Source organism: Gambusia affinis, linkage group LG04 (genome assembly GCF_019740435.1).
Source record: "Gambusia affinis linkage group LG04, SWU_Gaff_1.0, whole genome shotgun sequence".
Classification (NCBI taxonomy): Eukaryota; Metazoa; Chordata; class Actinopteri; order Cyprinodontiformes; family Poeciliidae; genus Gambusia; species Gambusia affinis.
The window spans coordinates 28407524-28421613 of NC_057871.1; the positions used below are offsets into that span (position 1 = coordinate 28407524).

The 14090-nt window shown below is 38.4% G+C and overlaps 1 protein-coding gene across 1 annotated transcript in view; it reads right to left on the reverse strand.

The window, feature by feature from the left end:
- The window catches only part of mad1l1 (mitotic arrest deficient 1 like 1), a 44362-nt gene that overhangs the window by 19802 nt on the left and 10470 nt on the right, over nt 1-14090 (reverse strand). The window contains exons 12-17 of the mRNA XM_044115695.1: nt 13073-13213; nt 12577-12633; nt 11575-11666; nt 10881-10971; nt 4611-4836; nt 3428-3621 (exon numbers count right to left, since the gene is read on the reverse strand). Coding sequence (XP_043971630.1) covers nt 3428-3621; nt 4611-4836; nt 10881-10971; nt 11575-11666; nt 12577-12633; nt 13073-13213 — 801 coding nt within the window. The remainder of the gene's footprint in view (nt 1-3427; nt 3622-4610; nt 4837-10880; nt 10972-11574; nt 11667-12576; nt 12634-13072; nt 13214-14090) is intronic.

Genomic DNA, 14090 nt, shown 5'->3' on the forward strand with positions numbered 1-14090 from the left:
TTCGTCAGTAATATTCAGAGTAAGTCTTTAAGCCAGTAGTCAATTGGAATTTATGAAAGAATGACATTTATGAATGTTGTGGATTTTGTTTGACCACAACTCTTGATTTGGTCCTTTTTGAAACAAACAAACAAACAAACAAAAAATTAACACATCTGATTAAATTCAACTGAAAGTAAGAGCAGGCATAATATCAGGAGATGTGTGCATAAAACAAGCCAAATCAATGACACTTTAGTTTAGCTCCAGTACTTCTGTCAGCTTCAGGTGCTCAAAAGAGACACTTGTGGTCTTTTACAAAGAAGTGAGAGGTGCACTTTTACTAGCAGTAAGTTTATACAAAATTATGCTTTGTTATTTAAGTTGCAGAAGTTCTAATCACTTTATTTCTTCAAACTTTCATACAGCGTCAGCTACTGGAGTTGTAGAGTTTTAATGATGAAAAGCAGGAAAAGTGTTGCAACAACACCTAAAACCATGACAAAGACTGAAACAGAAATTCTTCTAGTCATTGCGTAATGAGGCAGACCTCAGTCATGCTGAGAGAAGGCAGGGCATGACCAGACAAGAATCTTCTCTAACAATCTCAGTTATTCCCAAACCGTAGCAATGTTTTGAGGACTGACAAATAATTTGATTGAAGGTTGGTGAAACATGTCAATCAACGTGTCGCACAGTGGTGAATTCATTAACAGACGATGAGCAGAGGAGCGTGACTGTGGCCAGTTGAACAGCTTATATATCATAGAAGGGAGATTTGGTTGCTCCTGCTGAAAGGGGAATATTAGCAGGATTATCTGGCAACCCTGTTGGTGTGGTGAGAATCCCTTTTATAAGGGCTTCTATGCTTCCTGTTCAAAATGACATTTTGTTTGCATTTAACGCTGCTGGATTGTAACCAGGTGGTCGGTAGATCATAGAATGACGACACAGGAGAAGTAGTACCTACATACGGAAGGGGAAACACAGGCTGATCTAACACTTATTACAATACTGGAAAAGGCATTTTCCAACAGAGTGAAGGAAAATTGTTCCAGTACACAGAGGGATAAAATTTTAAAGGTCTGTTACTGCGCGCCGGTGCATAGCGACCCACTTAAAGCAGTAAGAGTACGACTCGGGTCTGACTTGCACATAAAATTCAGATAAATTTTATGTGAAAACACTGGATTTTATTTAGAAGATAGACCTGTACCTAATACAAATGGAAAAATAACATATCGCTAAGTAGTTGCTCAGAAAATAAATACATCGTCAGATGACATTTATTCCTTTAAGTCTTAATCAGGATAGTTTTTCCATTATGGTTTAGTTTTACTTCGTTGTGACTTTTTGTCTAATTCAGTTAGTTTTACTTAGTTTGTAGAGTGTGTTTGCTGGTTTTTATAAGCTATTATTCGTTAAATATTTTTTAGTTTCAGTTTACTTTTTAACAGTTATGGTAGTAGGTTTGGTTTTTTCATACTTTTGTTAATTTTTGGTGCAGAATTTAAAAAAGAGTCAAGAGATGTATTGTGGACTTGGTAGCGTTAGGAGGAGTATGAAGTACAGTAAACTGCTGACATAAACTGCTTGTGTAAAAGCATTTTGTATTTGTAAAAGCTAATAAATAGTCATAAACACAAAGGCTTAAGGATAATATATCTATAATTTCAGTATGTTTTAGTTAATTATATAAGTGCACAATATAGTCCAGTTGCTTGTAGTTTCTCACCCATTAATTACCGTTTTTATTTATTTCAGTTTTTGTTATTTTGTTAGTTTTAGTCAGCTATAATAACGTTGGTCTTAATTTTTGCTCATTTCATTGATCACCTATTAATACCTTTTTACAACCCTGTGAACGTCCTTCCTGTGCATGTGAATGGATGAACAGTGAGATGCAATGAGGTTGGTATCAAAAAGATTGAGACTAAGGTATCACGCGATCACGTTAGCATGAAAATGTACCCCAAGAGGTTGTACACAATGTGTGTGTGTGTGTGTGTGTGTGTGTTTTTTTAGTTGAATATATGAGGTCGATAAATATTGGCAGTAAATTGTCTCCTCCAGCAGGGTTTCAGGTGGGTGAACTGGGCACACCAGCAGATGTAAAAACACACCTATTCTCACACATTCTCATCCTCCCTGTTTATAATTCTAACTCAAATTTGTCCTTGAGCAAGGCATTAATTAGCAACAAGATATTAAACCTGCTCCCTAACTTGCCGGAAATGATTTCCCCACAGTTTGGATTTATTTTAGCTGCAGGACACCCATCATCACACCAGCAAGCAACAACACAGTGATTACCCTCTGCTACAAGCTCAGATCAGAGCAGAGCAGCAGAGAAAGAGGGAGATTAACAAAAACACAGAGATAAATGGGATAAATGTGCCCAGCACTGAATGGACAGATGAAAAGAAGAAAGGAGAAGAAGATGCATGAATGGAGAAAGGACAACAATGTTTTCCCTCTCACCAGAGGTGCTTAAGTAAAGGATTTGCTCAACAGATAAGGGACGATCACATACAGTTAGAGTTGAACCTACTCAAGCATACAGGGAGCAAGAGAGAGATTAAAGCCCCATGTTCCTGACCTAACACTCTGCCAGCCTCTGTATCACTCACACATAATTCTTCCACTTATGTTCTCATCTCAATGAGACAAGTATCAACTGTATATTTATAAAATGTAGAGATCAATCGTTATTGAACACTACATTTAAAGTTCAATTTAGAACTTTACGAGATAACCGGAAGAGAACTCTGGTTTATCTTATTACCCAAAGTTTAAGTCATTTAAGTCACTGTTTACTTTAAAACTAATAAGCCTTTGAAAAAAGATCTAAGAAAAAGAAATGAAATAAGTAACACAAGACATTATAAAAAGCACAACTTAAAGTCTAAATGTCGTAGAGTTAAAGTCAAAAGTATCCACAATTAAATCTACTTAAGTACTGTCAAACATTTGGATTTATCTTTCCTTATTAATCCACAGTTTTCATCCCACAACTTTGCTGTTGCTAGGTAACCAAAGAGTGTGTGAGTTAGTTGATGCCACCAACCTTGCTTAGCTCATTGTAAGAGCTGGAGAAGCTAAAGCCTTTCCTCTGACTACAACTCCCAGAATGCTGTGCGCTTCTGGATCTATATATTAAATACCATCGGTGGTATTAGCTATTGATATTGTGATGGATACTATCTATCACAGAAGATTTTAGGACTTTGGTCACTTTGGTTACCATTATGAATCAACGCTGAGAAAAGTTAAGCTAAATAAAGTGAGCATGCTGATGATGAGTACGTGAATCTTAAAATATAGTAGTCTATGAATGTTGCATCAGTGAAATGCTTTTCAATTGTACTTTTGGTCTAATAATGTCGGTAGTCGACATTACCAGTGTTTCCTCCGGTATGGATTGAGTCCTCCCTGTAATTTTGCATACCTTTTTGAAGAGTAGAGAGTCCTGCATGTGCTCTGCGTAGACGGAGGTGAGCCTGTACTGGTTCTCAGTGGTTATGTCTATCTGGTAACCAGTCAGGACGTAGCAGACGGTGCGGAACTCCTGGATCTTCTTTTGAAACACCTCCTTCAGCCTCTGGTTCCTCAGCTCGGAGCTCTCCATCTGCTTACGTAAATCTAGAGCAAAATATAATAATTAATATACGCCTGCACTGAATACGTTTTGCATATGAATTTCAGCCGTCTGTGAAAGACATCATCTTTGTGAACATTTAGCATTCTCCACCTATTCTCACTACACTGACACAGCACTGATGGGCAGATCCAAAACAAAACAAATGCAACGTCTCCGTACGAGTACAGCTGTTCACCTTTACTTCTACAACATAAAGTGAAATCACAGCTGGATGCTCATCACAGCAGAAACAGGACCAGGTATCACAGGTAACACTGGAACTGGAAGATATTTTAAGCGTCCGAAATAAAACAAATCAAAAACAACAAATAAAATGGAAAAATAACTACACACAAGCACACACAACTGAATAAGTATCTGTAAACAAAATTGCCTTCCAAAAAATATTAATCATCAGAATGGAAATCATTGAGTTCATTTTAATTTACTGTGGGACTAATTAATTTCTTGTTTATTACAACATCTTATAAAAACATGTTTTTTACATATTTGTTAAACTGAGGCAGACAGACTACATGTGAAGAAATCAAGCTCCTCTGCCTCCTCCCAGTTGTTCTACTGCCATCTGCACAAATGTACCACTGCTGGTCAGAAACAACCAATCAGAGGCAGGAGGAGCGTCTCAGTGCTGCTAATCCACCTCGTGTATGTGCTGCTCACACCCTCCCCCTTGCTCTCTGCTCCGACACAGCTCCCCCTACCACGAATGCTAAGGCTAGTTAGCATGGCTAAAATCAGATAAACAGTTTTCCTCTAACGTTGGGTTGTTTCTCCACAGTTAGCCCAGAAAGACTTTTTACTGCAGCTGCGAGGCTCAACATTTATTCTTTTTTTATTAACTTCAATCGTATTTACAAATATGCATTAATCTAGCAAAAAATAAACCTGTTTGAGTTCTACAAACAATTATTTTTGCCATGCTTTCATCAAGAGCCAATTCAGTGACGGGTTTCCAAATTGGGAATCTTACCCAGCACTTCTTTGGATGGGGGTAAGTTGAAGCTAAAGCCAGGAGTACGAATGCTGGAGTCGTCTTGCGAGGCCACGCCTCCTTCCTGGAAGGAACGTACGAGTTCCCTCAGACGCGTCAGTTCCTCTTGGACCGCCCCGGCTTCCTGCTGACGCTGCTGCTTGGCCTCGGCGGTTGGGTTCAGCTTCAGGTGGATGACGCGGGTTTTGACAGGATCGTAGTCTCCCTGAACCAAGCAGGAGAACAGATAATATCTGAGTCCTTCAATCATCACTCGTCCTGATTAGAGTGAAGAAGCTTAACGACATTTGATTAAAAGCTTGCAGATGATTTATAAAAACTTAAATCACAAAACATCAGTTTCTGATAAAATAGTAATTTTCCCTTTTTATTTTGAATAATATACAAGATGAAGTTATAGAGAAACCACGCAAAACTTTAAATAGCAGCTTCAAATGTTAAAATGGTAAAGTTTGTGTTTGAATTCATCTTGATTAATGATAGACAAGTGGAAAAGACAATTTCCCTGAAGGAAAATCCCAGAAGGAGGGAGAGATCAATCAATCTATTAATCTATCAATATAATCTATTTTATCTAAACCGGCAGGTATTTGAGTTTCAGAGGAAATCCAGTGCTGGTTAACATACAATCTGTGTTTGAAACCGATAAAAATAATGTGATTAGCCAGCCAATAAGTTGTATGTCTAAAGGGAGGAATACACGGCCAATTAAAATTGCCACCACGACATTTGAAACTACAAGACAAGAATAGAAAATTCTACACTTGTTACAATGTCATTTCATATACAACACACGGATGGATTCTTTGGCAGCAGAAAGACAGCAGCAGGACATGAGAATAATTAGACATCTTGAAGCTAAAAGGTCTACAGTCTTGACTTCGGTCATAAAGAGACCAGAAAAAAGAAAATATGTCACAATCCCCTATACTGTATGATGGGGGGCATTATAGTTTACAGGAACACTTTTCTTTTCCACATGCAGCAAGTTTCAGAACTTTTATTGTTCTTTTTAAACATGATTACTTTCCCCCTTGACTCGGCAGCGCGCCGCTTGTTTCTGTATATATTATTTTGTGAAATGTAATTAGATGTTTCCATTAGCAATGAGCCACAACTGTCAAAACAAAAATAAACAAAAGGAAAAATATCACTATGTGGAAACTTTATGCATAGGATTTATGCTAGTCTTACATAACAATGAGCATTTCAACAAATGAGAGCTGAATCCCACTTGGTATCAAAGTCTCAAAGTTCAGAGGTTTAGTGATCCAAAACAAAGAAAAAAAACAAACAAACATTTTCATATAAGCCTGTCACTTTAACAAATTTTACTTATTAGCATAAAAATGGAATGATAATGCAAGTACACAATCTCAAAGAACAAGCTAATAAAAAAAAAATAAATAAAAAAACATTCAACAGTGGAAATGGAAGTCATTTTAAATACTCAGAATATATAAACCAACGAAACATATAAAATGGACTATGAAGTCTCTGTAAATAAACATATTAATCAGACAAGGAAAACAGGTAAAACTAGTGGTTAGAATTTTTATGAAAAGCAAGTAGAAAAACCTTTGTCGCTGCTGTTGCTATTGCATCCCTTGAGTTGGGCGGAATACGGCCGCTTGTAGCTGTCATTTGTTGCTACCCGTATGACGAGCTAGTTACTCCAAGAATGCGAGAAGAGGAGGAGTCAGAGTGAAACTTTTGTCACCCAGTTTTCTTGGCAAAAAGAAAACGCACCCGACGAAAACAAGCAATTATCAACCTCATTTTAATTCATCATTTATTTGTTGCGACAGACCTATTTTGACCAAGTGTATTCATTAGAATCTCTTCCAGGATGTGCCATGGAGACTTGAGCTTTGGGGGAGTTAACGGATAAGCAAGAGAAGACTGAGGTTGTGTCTGAAAAGCTTAAAGGACGAGTCCGTTCCATAGCAGCAACTTGCATGGATGGCTCAACTTTAAGGTCTCCATTTCTGTGTTGCAGTGTTGAAAAGCCACAAGCAAGACAAAAAACATCCCAGGGGAATAACTGAAATGTGCGTTGCAAGATATTTTTAGTCAGAATGGGCTGTAATTAATAAAAACCAAATGTTGGGGTGACCTTTGTATCTTGCGACAAGTAATTAGGAGAGCATTTACCACATCAACAAGACTAATGGTTTTTTGTCATTTACTGCTGAAACTTTCTGTGGTCAAAAGGTCAGACTAACTCAAAAAGGTTCTTGCAGGTATTTCTTTTAAATAATATACAGCAGGGGTTTTCAAAGTGTGGCAGAGCCAACTCACCCCTGCCCCTCTAGCACCCTTCCTACTACATTACTAAGAAGTGTGTTGTATGTTGCCTCACATTTGATCAAATTTCAAAGTTGAGTGAGGAAAAATCACACATCATAAACAAGTAGTGGACAATTTTCTAAATATGTCCACTGGGTGGCGCTGTTACAAGAAATGTATTTATTTTTTTAAACAAAGGTGAAAAGTCTAGATCCGTTTTCTGAGTTAAAATTTAAGAATTAAAGCACCGAAGCAGCTGCTTAGTTTGCTTTTGCCTTGGTTTGGCTCTAAAAGTGACCAACTTTACAGAGCTTGTTTTAAGAACCCTGGGGAGAATGGACAAAGTGGAATGGAAAGGCAATCTACTACTACTTGATCTTTTCTTTTTCTCTCTTTCTCGCTCTTTTTTTTTAAAATCAGTCTGCTTTTACAAACTGGGTCACCTGATTTCCTAAATAGCCGATGCAAAATGTGTCAGGATGCATTTAAATGGAGAAATATGGACTTCTGTCATGTTCAAGTGCCACAACACAAAACTAGCACAAAAACATTCCTGATTGGTCTGCTGAGCTGACCTAGACTAATTTTCTCTCCACATATTCTTAATGTGCAGGTAACTCTTTTTGTGTGTTTTACATAAACATCTACGACAATCAATGTTGGTTCTTTGAAAAAGAAGTTTTTCAGACCTCTTCAGAATGTTATTCAATGAGAGAGTGCAGGGCTTGGAGGCTTCCTCCTACCACCTAGAAGATTTATAGGAGAATATGCTGGCCAGTCGACACAAACTAATCCTAATCAAGGATTTCCTGCACTGCCTTATCTTTTATGTGGCACGAAAGCTCAAAATCTCCCACAGTGAGAAAGCTGTGCAATCTTTTGGTAGAGTTTGCAGGTGGCTACTTAAGAACTTTGACCGTGATTGGCATTTGTCGTTTCCAAGCCACAGTTATCACCTCCAATAATCCATTTAAGGGTTCCCCCAGAGGCCATGCATGGGGAAGTGGCAGATCATATTATATTAAAAAGCAATAGCAAGCAGCTTTCCACTGACTCATTCTCTTTTTGTATTTGTAAAAGTAAACTCAAACGTTTGATGGTGTAATTAAGACATTATAAAAGTAATGTCATGCTGCTCTGAGAACCGCATCCACAGCAGAGGCAAATTTAAAAACTTAACAAAAACTCCACCACAATCTAACTTAAGCCTCTTCAAATAGTTCCAGTACTTATGTTTGTGCCTCAATATATGATGGTTTTATAGGGGCATTTATAGCACAGTCACTACTATGCTATATATATAGTTACATAGTCAAGTAACTATGTCAACTTCAGTTGTTATAAAAATGATTTAATTTGATTTTAAAAAATCAAATTAGTAATTTAATGCCTTGAAATATGGTCTCTGTCTCTTTAAGAAACTCCTCCTTGTTCTGAAACTCCGCCTCCAGGAAGTCATTATAACTTGGCTCCTCTATTAACCCTTTAACAAAGTGTTTACCAGCGTTTCATTGAGAAGTAGCTCCTATAATGAGCTCAGCAGTTCCACCAGGTGTTTGCTAATTGATCCTGGCTCCACGATTACCACACCTGTCCATCTAAAGTGAGGAAGCCCAACCTGTCTGTCCACGAAACAAGACGTGTCCATGTCGTCCAAAGAGCTGCACCAAGCCGTTCGTGCACCACTGAATTTTTGCACCATTTAGCACTTTTCATGATTAAAAAAAAAAATCACTTCCCCTGTGCTCCTACCACCAGAATTAGCAGATTTTATGGGAGAAATTCAGCTTATCAAAAAATTCTGGTACAGAATCACAAGAATGTTTAACTAAACAGTTTCAGAATTTGCACATCAATGCAACCAGTTTAATCCTATTTCAAATAGAATTAGTTTGAATCTCTTGACCTGTCTTGGCTTAATGTCTGCATTATATATTGTTTAGAGTTCTTCAAGGCACACTTGGGAAGAGAGTCCTCCATCTTGTTTCATGGTCATGTTGAGATAAATTTTAAATTTTCTGAGATAAAATATGACTAAATTTGGTTTCAATTGCCATCAGGTATCCTTATATGATCAATAATTCAAAACCTCTGAGCTAGATTGCTTGACAATTACAATACCAAGGTATTTACTAGGCATTGTGCTGACTTAAATATTCATTCTTTGCTGAACATTTAATGGCTTAAGTGGGTTTTTGCTAATGCTGAAATGTTTAATGCAATAAAAGCAATTGTATGACATATTTCATGACAAGGAGAGATGGAAAGATTGATAATGATTTAAAGACGGAGTCAATTTAGGGTAAGGCTAGAGCAATCTGTGACAGTCGGTGTAACCAAAGTTCTCATTGTGAGGTTTTTGAGGCATTCACTTCTGAATGTCACTCACTCCTGCCCATTCAGTCACTGATTTCCACCCTCCAACTCCTCACCAGCCAGTCACTCATCTCTCCACGCAGACTAAGGACCAGCTCCAGTAAAAAAATTTACTCGTATGAATTGGCCCGATCCGTTGACTGAGTAACCTTGAAACGTGCAGAAATTCACCCCTTCGGTCAGTCGGCCGCTGCCTTAAAGGTAGCGGTCATGCTTGGAGAGATGTGGATTTCATTTACTCCATGGCTAAATGGAGCCAACACCCTGGGCCACACAGATTTCATTAAAGTGCCCTGGCAGGCTTAGTTTGGCGCAGTTTAAGTCAGAGGGAGTGACAGAACCTGAGATGAAACATGAACTGCATAAGCAACTTGTGGAGGCAGGGAGGCAAAATAAAAACAGCCACAGGCGAAGACAAAAGGTTATTAAATAATTTTGTTAGATTACAATAGTTCAATTAAATGTGTGCATTTGTGTCAACAGTGTTGAGTTATTCCCTCATCAAAAACTTACATGTGTTGCCTTGATTCATTCATGCAATTTAGAGAAATCCTTCAATCTCCTCTGGCAACCATTCTCATCTGTGTAAAACACCTAGATGGACCTAGTTCCATCTTCAAGACGCAGCTCTTCCTCAGAGCAGCAGCTGCTAAGTTTCCGCTTCATTGAACACCCATACCCTGCAACTTCTCCACTCAGCTCATTCAGACTAGCCAGCAGCAATTAGCAAACACCTGGTGGAACTGCAGCTCCTCCGAGTTCATTGGAGGAGCTACTTCTCAGTGCAACGCTGGTAAAAACTTTGTTAAAAGGTAAGTAGAGTATCGCTGTTGTGATGACTTTCTGAAGACAAAGTAACAGAAAAAGGAGGAGCTTTTAAAGAGACAGAGGCGTTAAAGTAGGAAGTAAAATTTCTTTTAAGTCAGGGTTTCCCCCAGTGTTTTATAAGCCTGGCAAGTATTTTTAAAATGGTTGCATTTTTTAAGTCTTTATTGTTGTTGTTCAGCTGTCAATCTTCCAATAACATATAATTATCAAGTGATATTTTCAAATTTTCTCTCAACTTTAAACATTTTTTAACTGAAAAACACAACAGACCATTGGATGAATGATTGCCCAAGCACCCAACAACCCGAATTAGCGAGTTTTCTGGGGGAAACCTTGTAGGTCATATTTGGTATATATATATGTATAGTATTTTTAACTGAAGCCAACATAGTTGCTTGATTGTGCTATAATTGGCACTATGTGCCTGGAAAACACATAATACTGCCCCTTTCATAACTAAACAGCTAAATGTATTCACCCCTGTCCAAATCTGTGTCCACTGTAATCCTTTCATCCAATAAAAGAATGGGTTTTAATCCACCTTTTCCTCTGCAGCTACTTAACTGGACGCTGTTGGAATGACACCTGGGTCCAATTGTGCTTGAAAAAACTGTCAGATATGAAATATATTTTCGTGCATCAATCCACAGCGGCTTACAGGACAGGCCGCTACCCTTGGGGTTATTAAATTTGTTCCTTTGTGCCAGAGGAGTAAATCCATTACAAAAGCCAGTTGGAGGGACGTTTGCTGCCTACCTGCAGGTTGTGTCTCTCCAGTCTCATCTCCAGAACGTTATTCTGTTCTTCCAAACGCTGTCGATCCTTCTCCAACTCTTCGATTTTTTGCCTGGAAATTGCAATTAAAACCAAAATAGTTACCATTACAGAAAATGCGTGTGAGGACAGGGTCTGTTAATAAACCATCATCAGAGCAACCATGGTTTTTATACGACTTAGAATTTCAGATTTTATATTAATCTGGATTTCTGAAGATTTCAGTAAAAGATAAAAAAAGAAACAATATATATTTAAAAGGCAAAGTATTATGTAAAAATCAACATTTTTGTGCTTTACACCATCTTATTTTATTCCCTCATCAAAAACATACCTGAAGTTTCTGGAGACAGAAAGATGTCTTTCAAGCACATATTTCTCTTAATGTTTATGATTATTGCTAACAGCAACTCAAAACTCAGAAATAAATCATAGCTTATTGCTGAAGAAAGTGGCTCTTTAGACAGCTGTAGCCAAGAATGTTAACAGAAAGTTGATTGGATTAAAAACTGTGTTGTGAAAAATGGTGCAAAACAAGAATAACCATGGTGTTGGCTCAATGTGTTTTATCAAGTTGATTAAGCCAGGTCTAAAACTAAGATAATTAAAGTGAACACCCTTTTTGAAATCCTGCAGAGATCCTGAGTAATTACAACTAGTCGTATAAATTTAATACCTTAGTATGTTGACCTCTTCTTTGTTCACTGAAGAGCTGCAGTCACCTGAAGAAGCCACTTGCGTCTTTACAGTCTCCAACTCAAGCTCCAACTAGTACAGACAAGAGAAAAAGTAAATGGTCTTAGTGCACCAACATTACACCAATGGGCCGTACACCCGGCAGAAACCTTCCGACTGCAGACAAAGTGACGTCATGAGAGTGACCTCCCAGAGCTGGAGGGAAACAACCTGCTCACAAACGACGACCATCATTGGTTTTAGCTGTGAAATAATTATCAACATAATGGGCTAATAATGCACAGCTGACAAATAAAAGATAAAGGGATGAGATGCCTTGCTATTAATTGTGAACATACAACCATATAAGGTACAAAGTTGTCACATTTCACAGGTCAGGAAAAGTTTTATTTACAAAAAAATAAAAGGGTCAGGGACGTACGTCATTTATGCTAGCTTGACTTTGACAATATTAGATGGAGATGTGCTGCAGAATTCGGTGTTTTTCAGTTCAGTTAAAAAAAAGAAAAATATGACCCACAAACTCTGACAGATCATTTGTACAACAGGAATTTAAATTAGCTAATCAACCATCGTTGTGTTCGGACGATTACTTAATAATAATCGCAAAATAAACAACAAGAAACCTGACTCTTTAACAGACTGAATGTTCTGTTCTTTGTGTGAGAAATATTTGTATGTTTTTTTGGTGTTGGATCTTGATACACTGGTGGAGCTGTTGTCAGTCCATTGCCATGGCAAAAGACCTGTGCATAGCGTAGCATACACAGAGAGCAAGGAAAATGAAGAATAGAAGTGATTTAAACTTGTTCTTCGCTGATTTTTCTGGGCCGCACAACCAGAAAAACCAATAATTAAATTAAGAATACCTACATCTCCAGGTTTCATTTTGTTAGCAGAATTGTTCTACCACGGCAGTGCAGCTATGAGTAGACATGTAAAAGGGCTATCGGGTCAACTGTGAGGTCTGGTGCATACTTACGTTTTGCAGCTGCAGTCTGAGCGTTCCTGTCTCCTCTTGTGCCTTACTGAGCTGGACCTGAATTGGAAAAAAAAGAGAAGCAAGTGTTTCTAACACAAAAAGAGAAAATGTACCTATTTTAACGCAGGGTTTCCCTCGGGGTATAATAAGCACTCCATTTACCCAATGCCAGTCTAGGCATCATTTATTTACTTTAAATGGGTCATTTAAACCTTAACAGTTTAGCAAGGACAGATTTATAGATCACAATTTATTATAACGCGGTTCTGACAAGCCACTAAAAATGGTTTTTCAGAAGCCTGTATCGGCATTTATATGATTTCTCTGTGAAGGCGAATACTGTACCAATGTAGACACCAAACATAAAAGCCTTAGTGCCTGCTTGGGTCACTCAACGCAAAGCTTAAAATTTTAAAACTGTCAAAGAATGTCAAGCATAAGAAATATGAAAAGAGAAAAAAGAAGAAGAAATAAGTTAAAGACAGTCATCACACACCTCCATCTCTGCATTGTGGTTTTGTGTCCTCTGCAGAACGTCTTCTGCCTCTTTGACTCGTTTACTGAGTTGAGGAGAATACTCGTTTGACGCCAGCTCACCATCATAAGACTCCAGTATAGCACGCATGCCATCACGTTCCTGGAACACAAACATTCAAGCAGTCATGCAGCAGCAGGTTTAAAGACAGAGATTTCCCTCGGTGTACGATAAGCCTGGCAGGCCACCAGGCTTTACTTGTGCCCCCATCAGGCTAAACATTATTTATTATAGGGGTTTCTTACACACCAATGACAGTAATAGTAAAGGTAGGCTAAAGAGTTTCTTTGGTGAAACGGTTAAAAGCCCCATGGCAACGTGTGGTCAGGATCGGACACTGAGGTCAAGTCTCTTTCTTTATTTACTGGAGCTCAGTAACCACTTCCTGTCTTTACCGGTCTACTTGCTAACAACTTCAGTGAATTTTTAAGACTTTATAGTTGGTATTTAAATGTTGTTAAAGTCTCTGAGACTCCCCTGGAGGATCCCGTCCAGCGGATACATGAGAATATGCAATAGTCTCACACAACCAGTGTGAGAGACGCTGAACAGACAGAGGACTTCCAGCTGAGTTATCTCTGTAACGCACAAACAGACACGGCCAGCGGCGAAGTGCAGCCGTGAGCACTACGTAACACGAGAGAGCATGGACGGGACAGAGGAGATGAGAGAGCTTGGAGGATGAAGAGAGAAGCCAGGAAGAGTCATCGCTCTCCGAGTGAGATCGTCTTTAAGGAGTGCTCATGCAATGCGACTAGCGGCAGCAGACATTAGCAAACATCTGGTGGAAATATGCAACTGCTGACCTTTTCACACAAACTACTTCTCAGTCCAACAATCCTAAGAACGTTTGTAAACAGCATCATAGAGGAGCATTGTTGTGATGAAGCTGTGATGCCAAGTCAAATTTCTTTGAAGTTGTTTTTGATATTCACAGCATTTTCATTACAAGTGAAGGTAAAAGTGACTAAATTGTGCT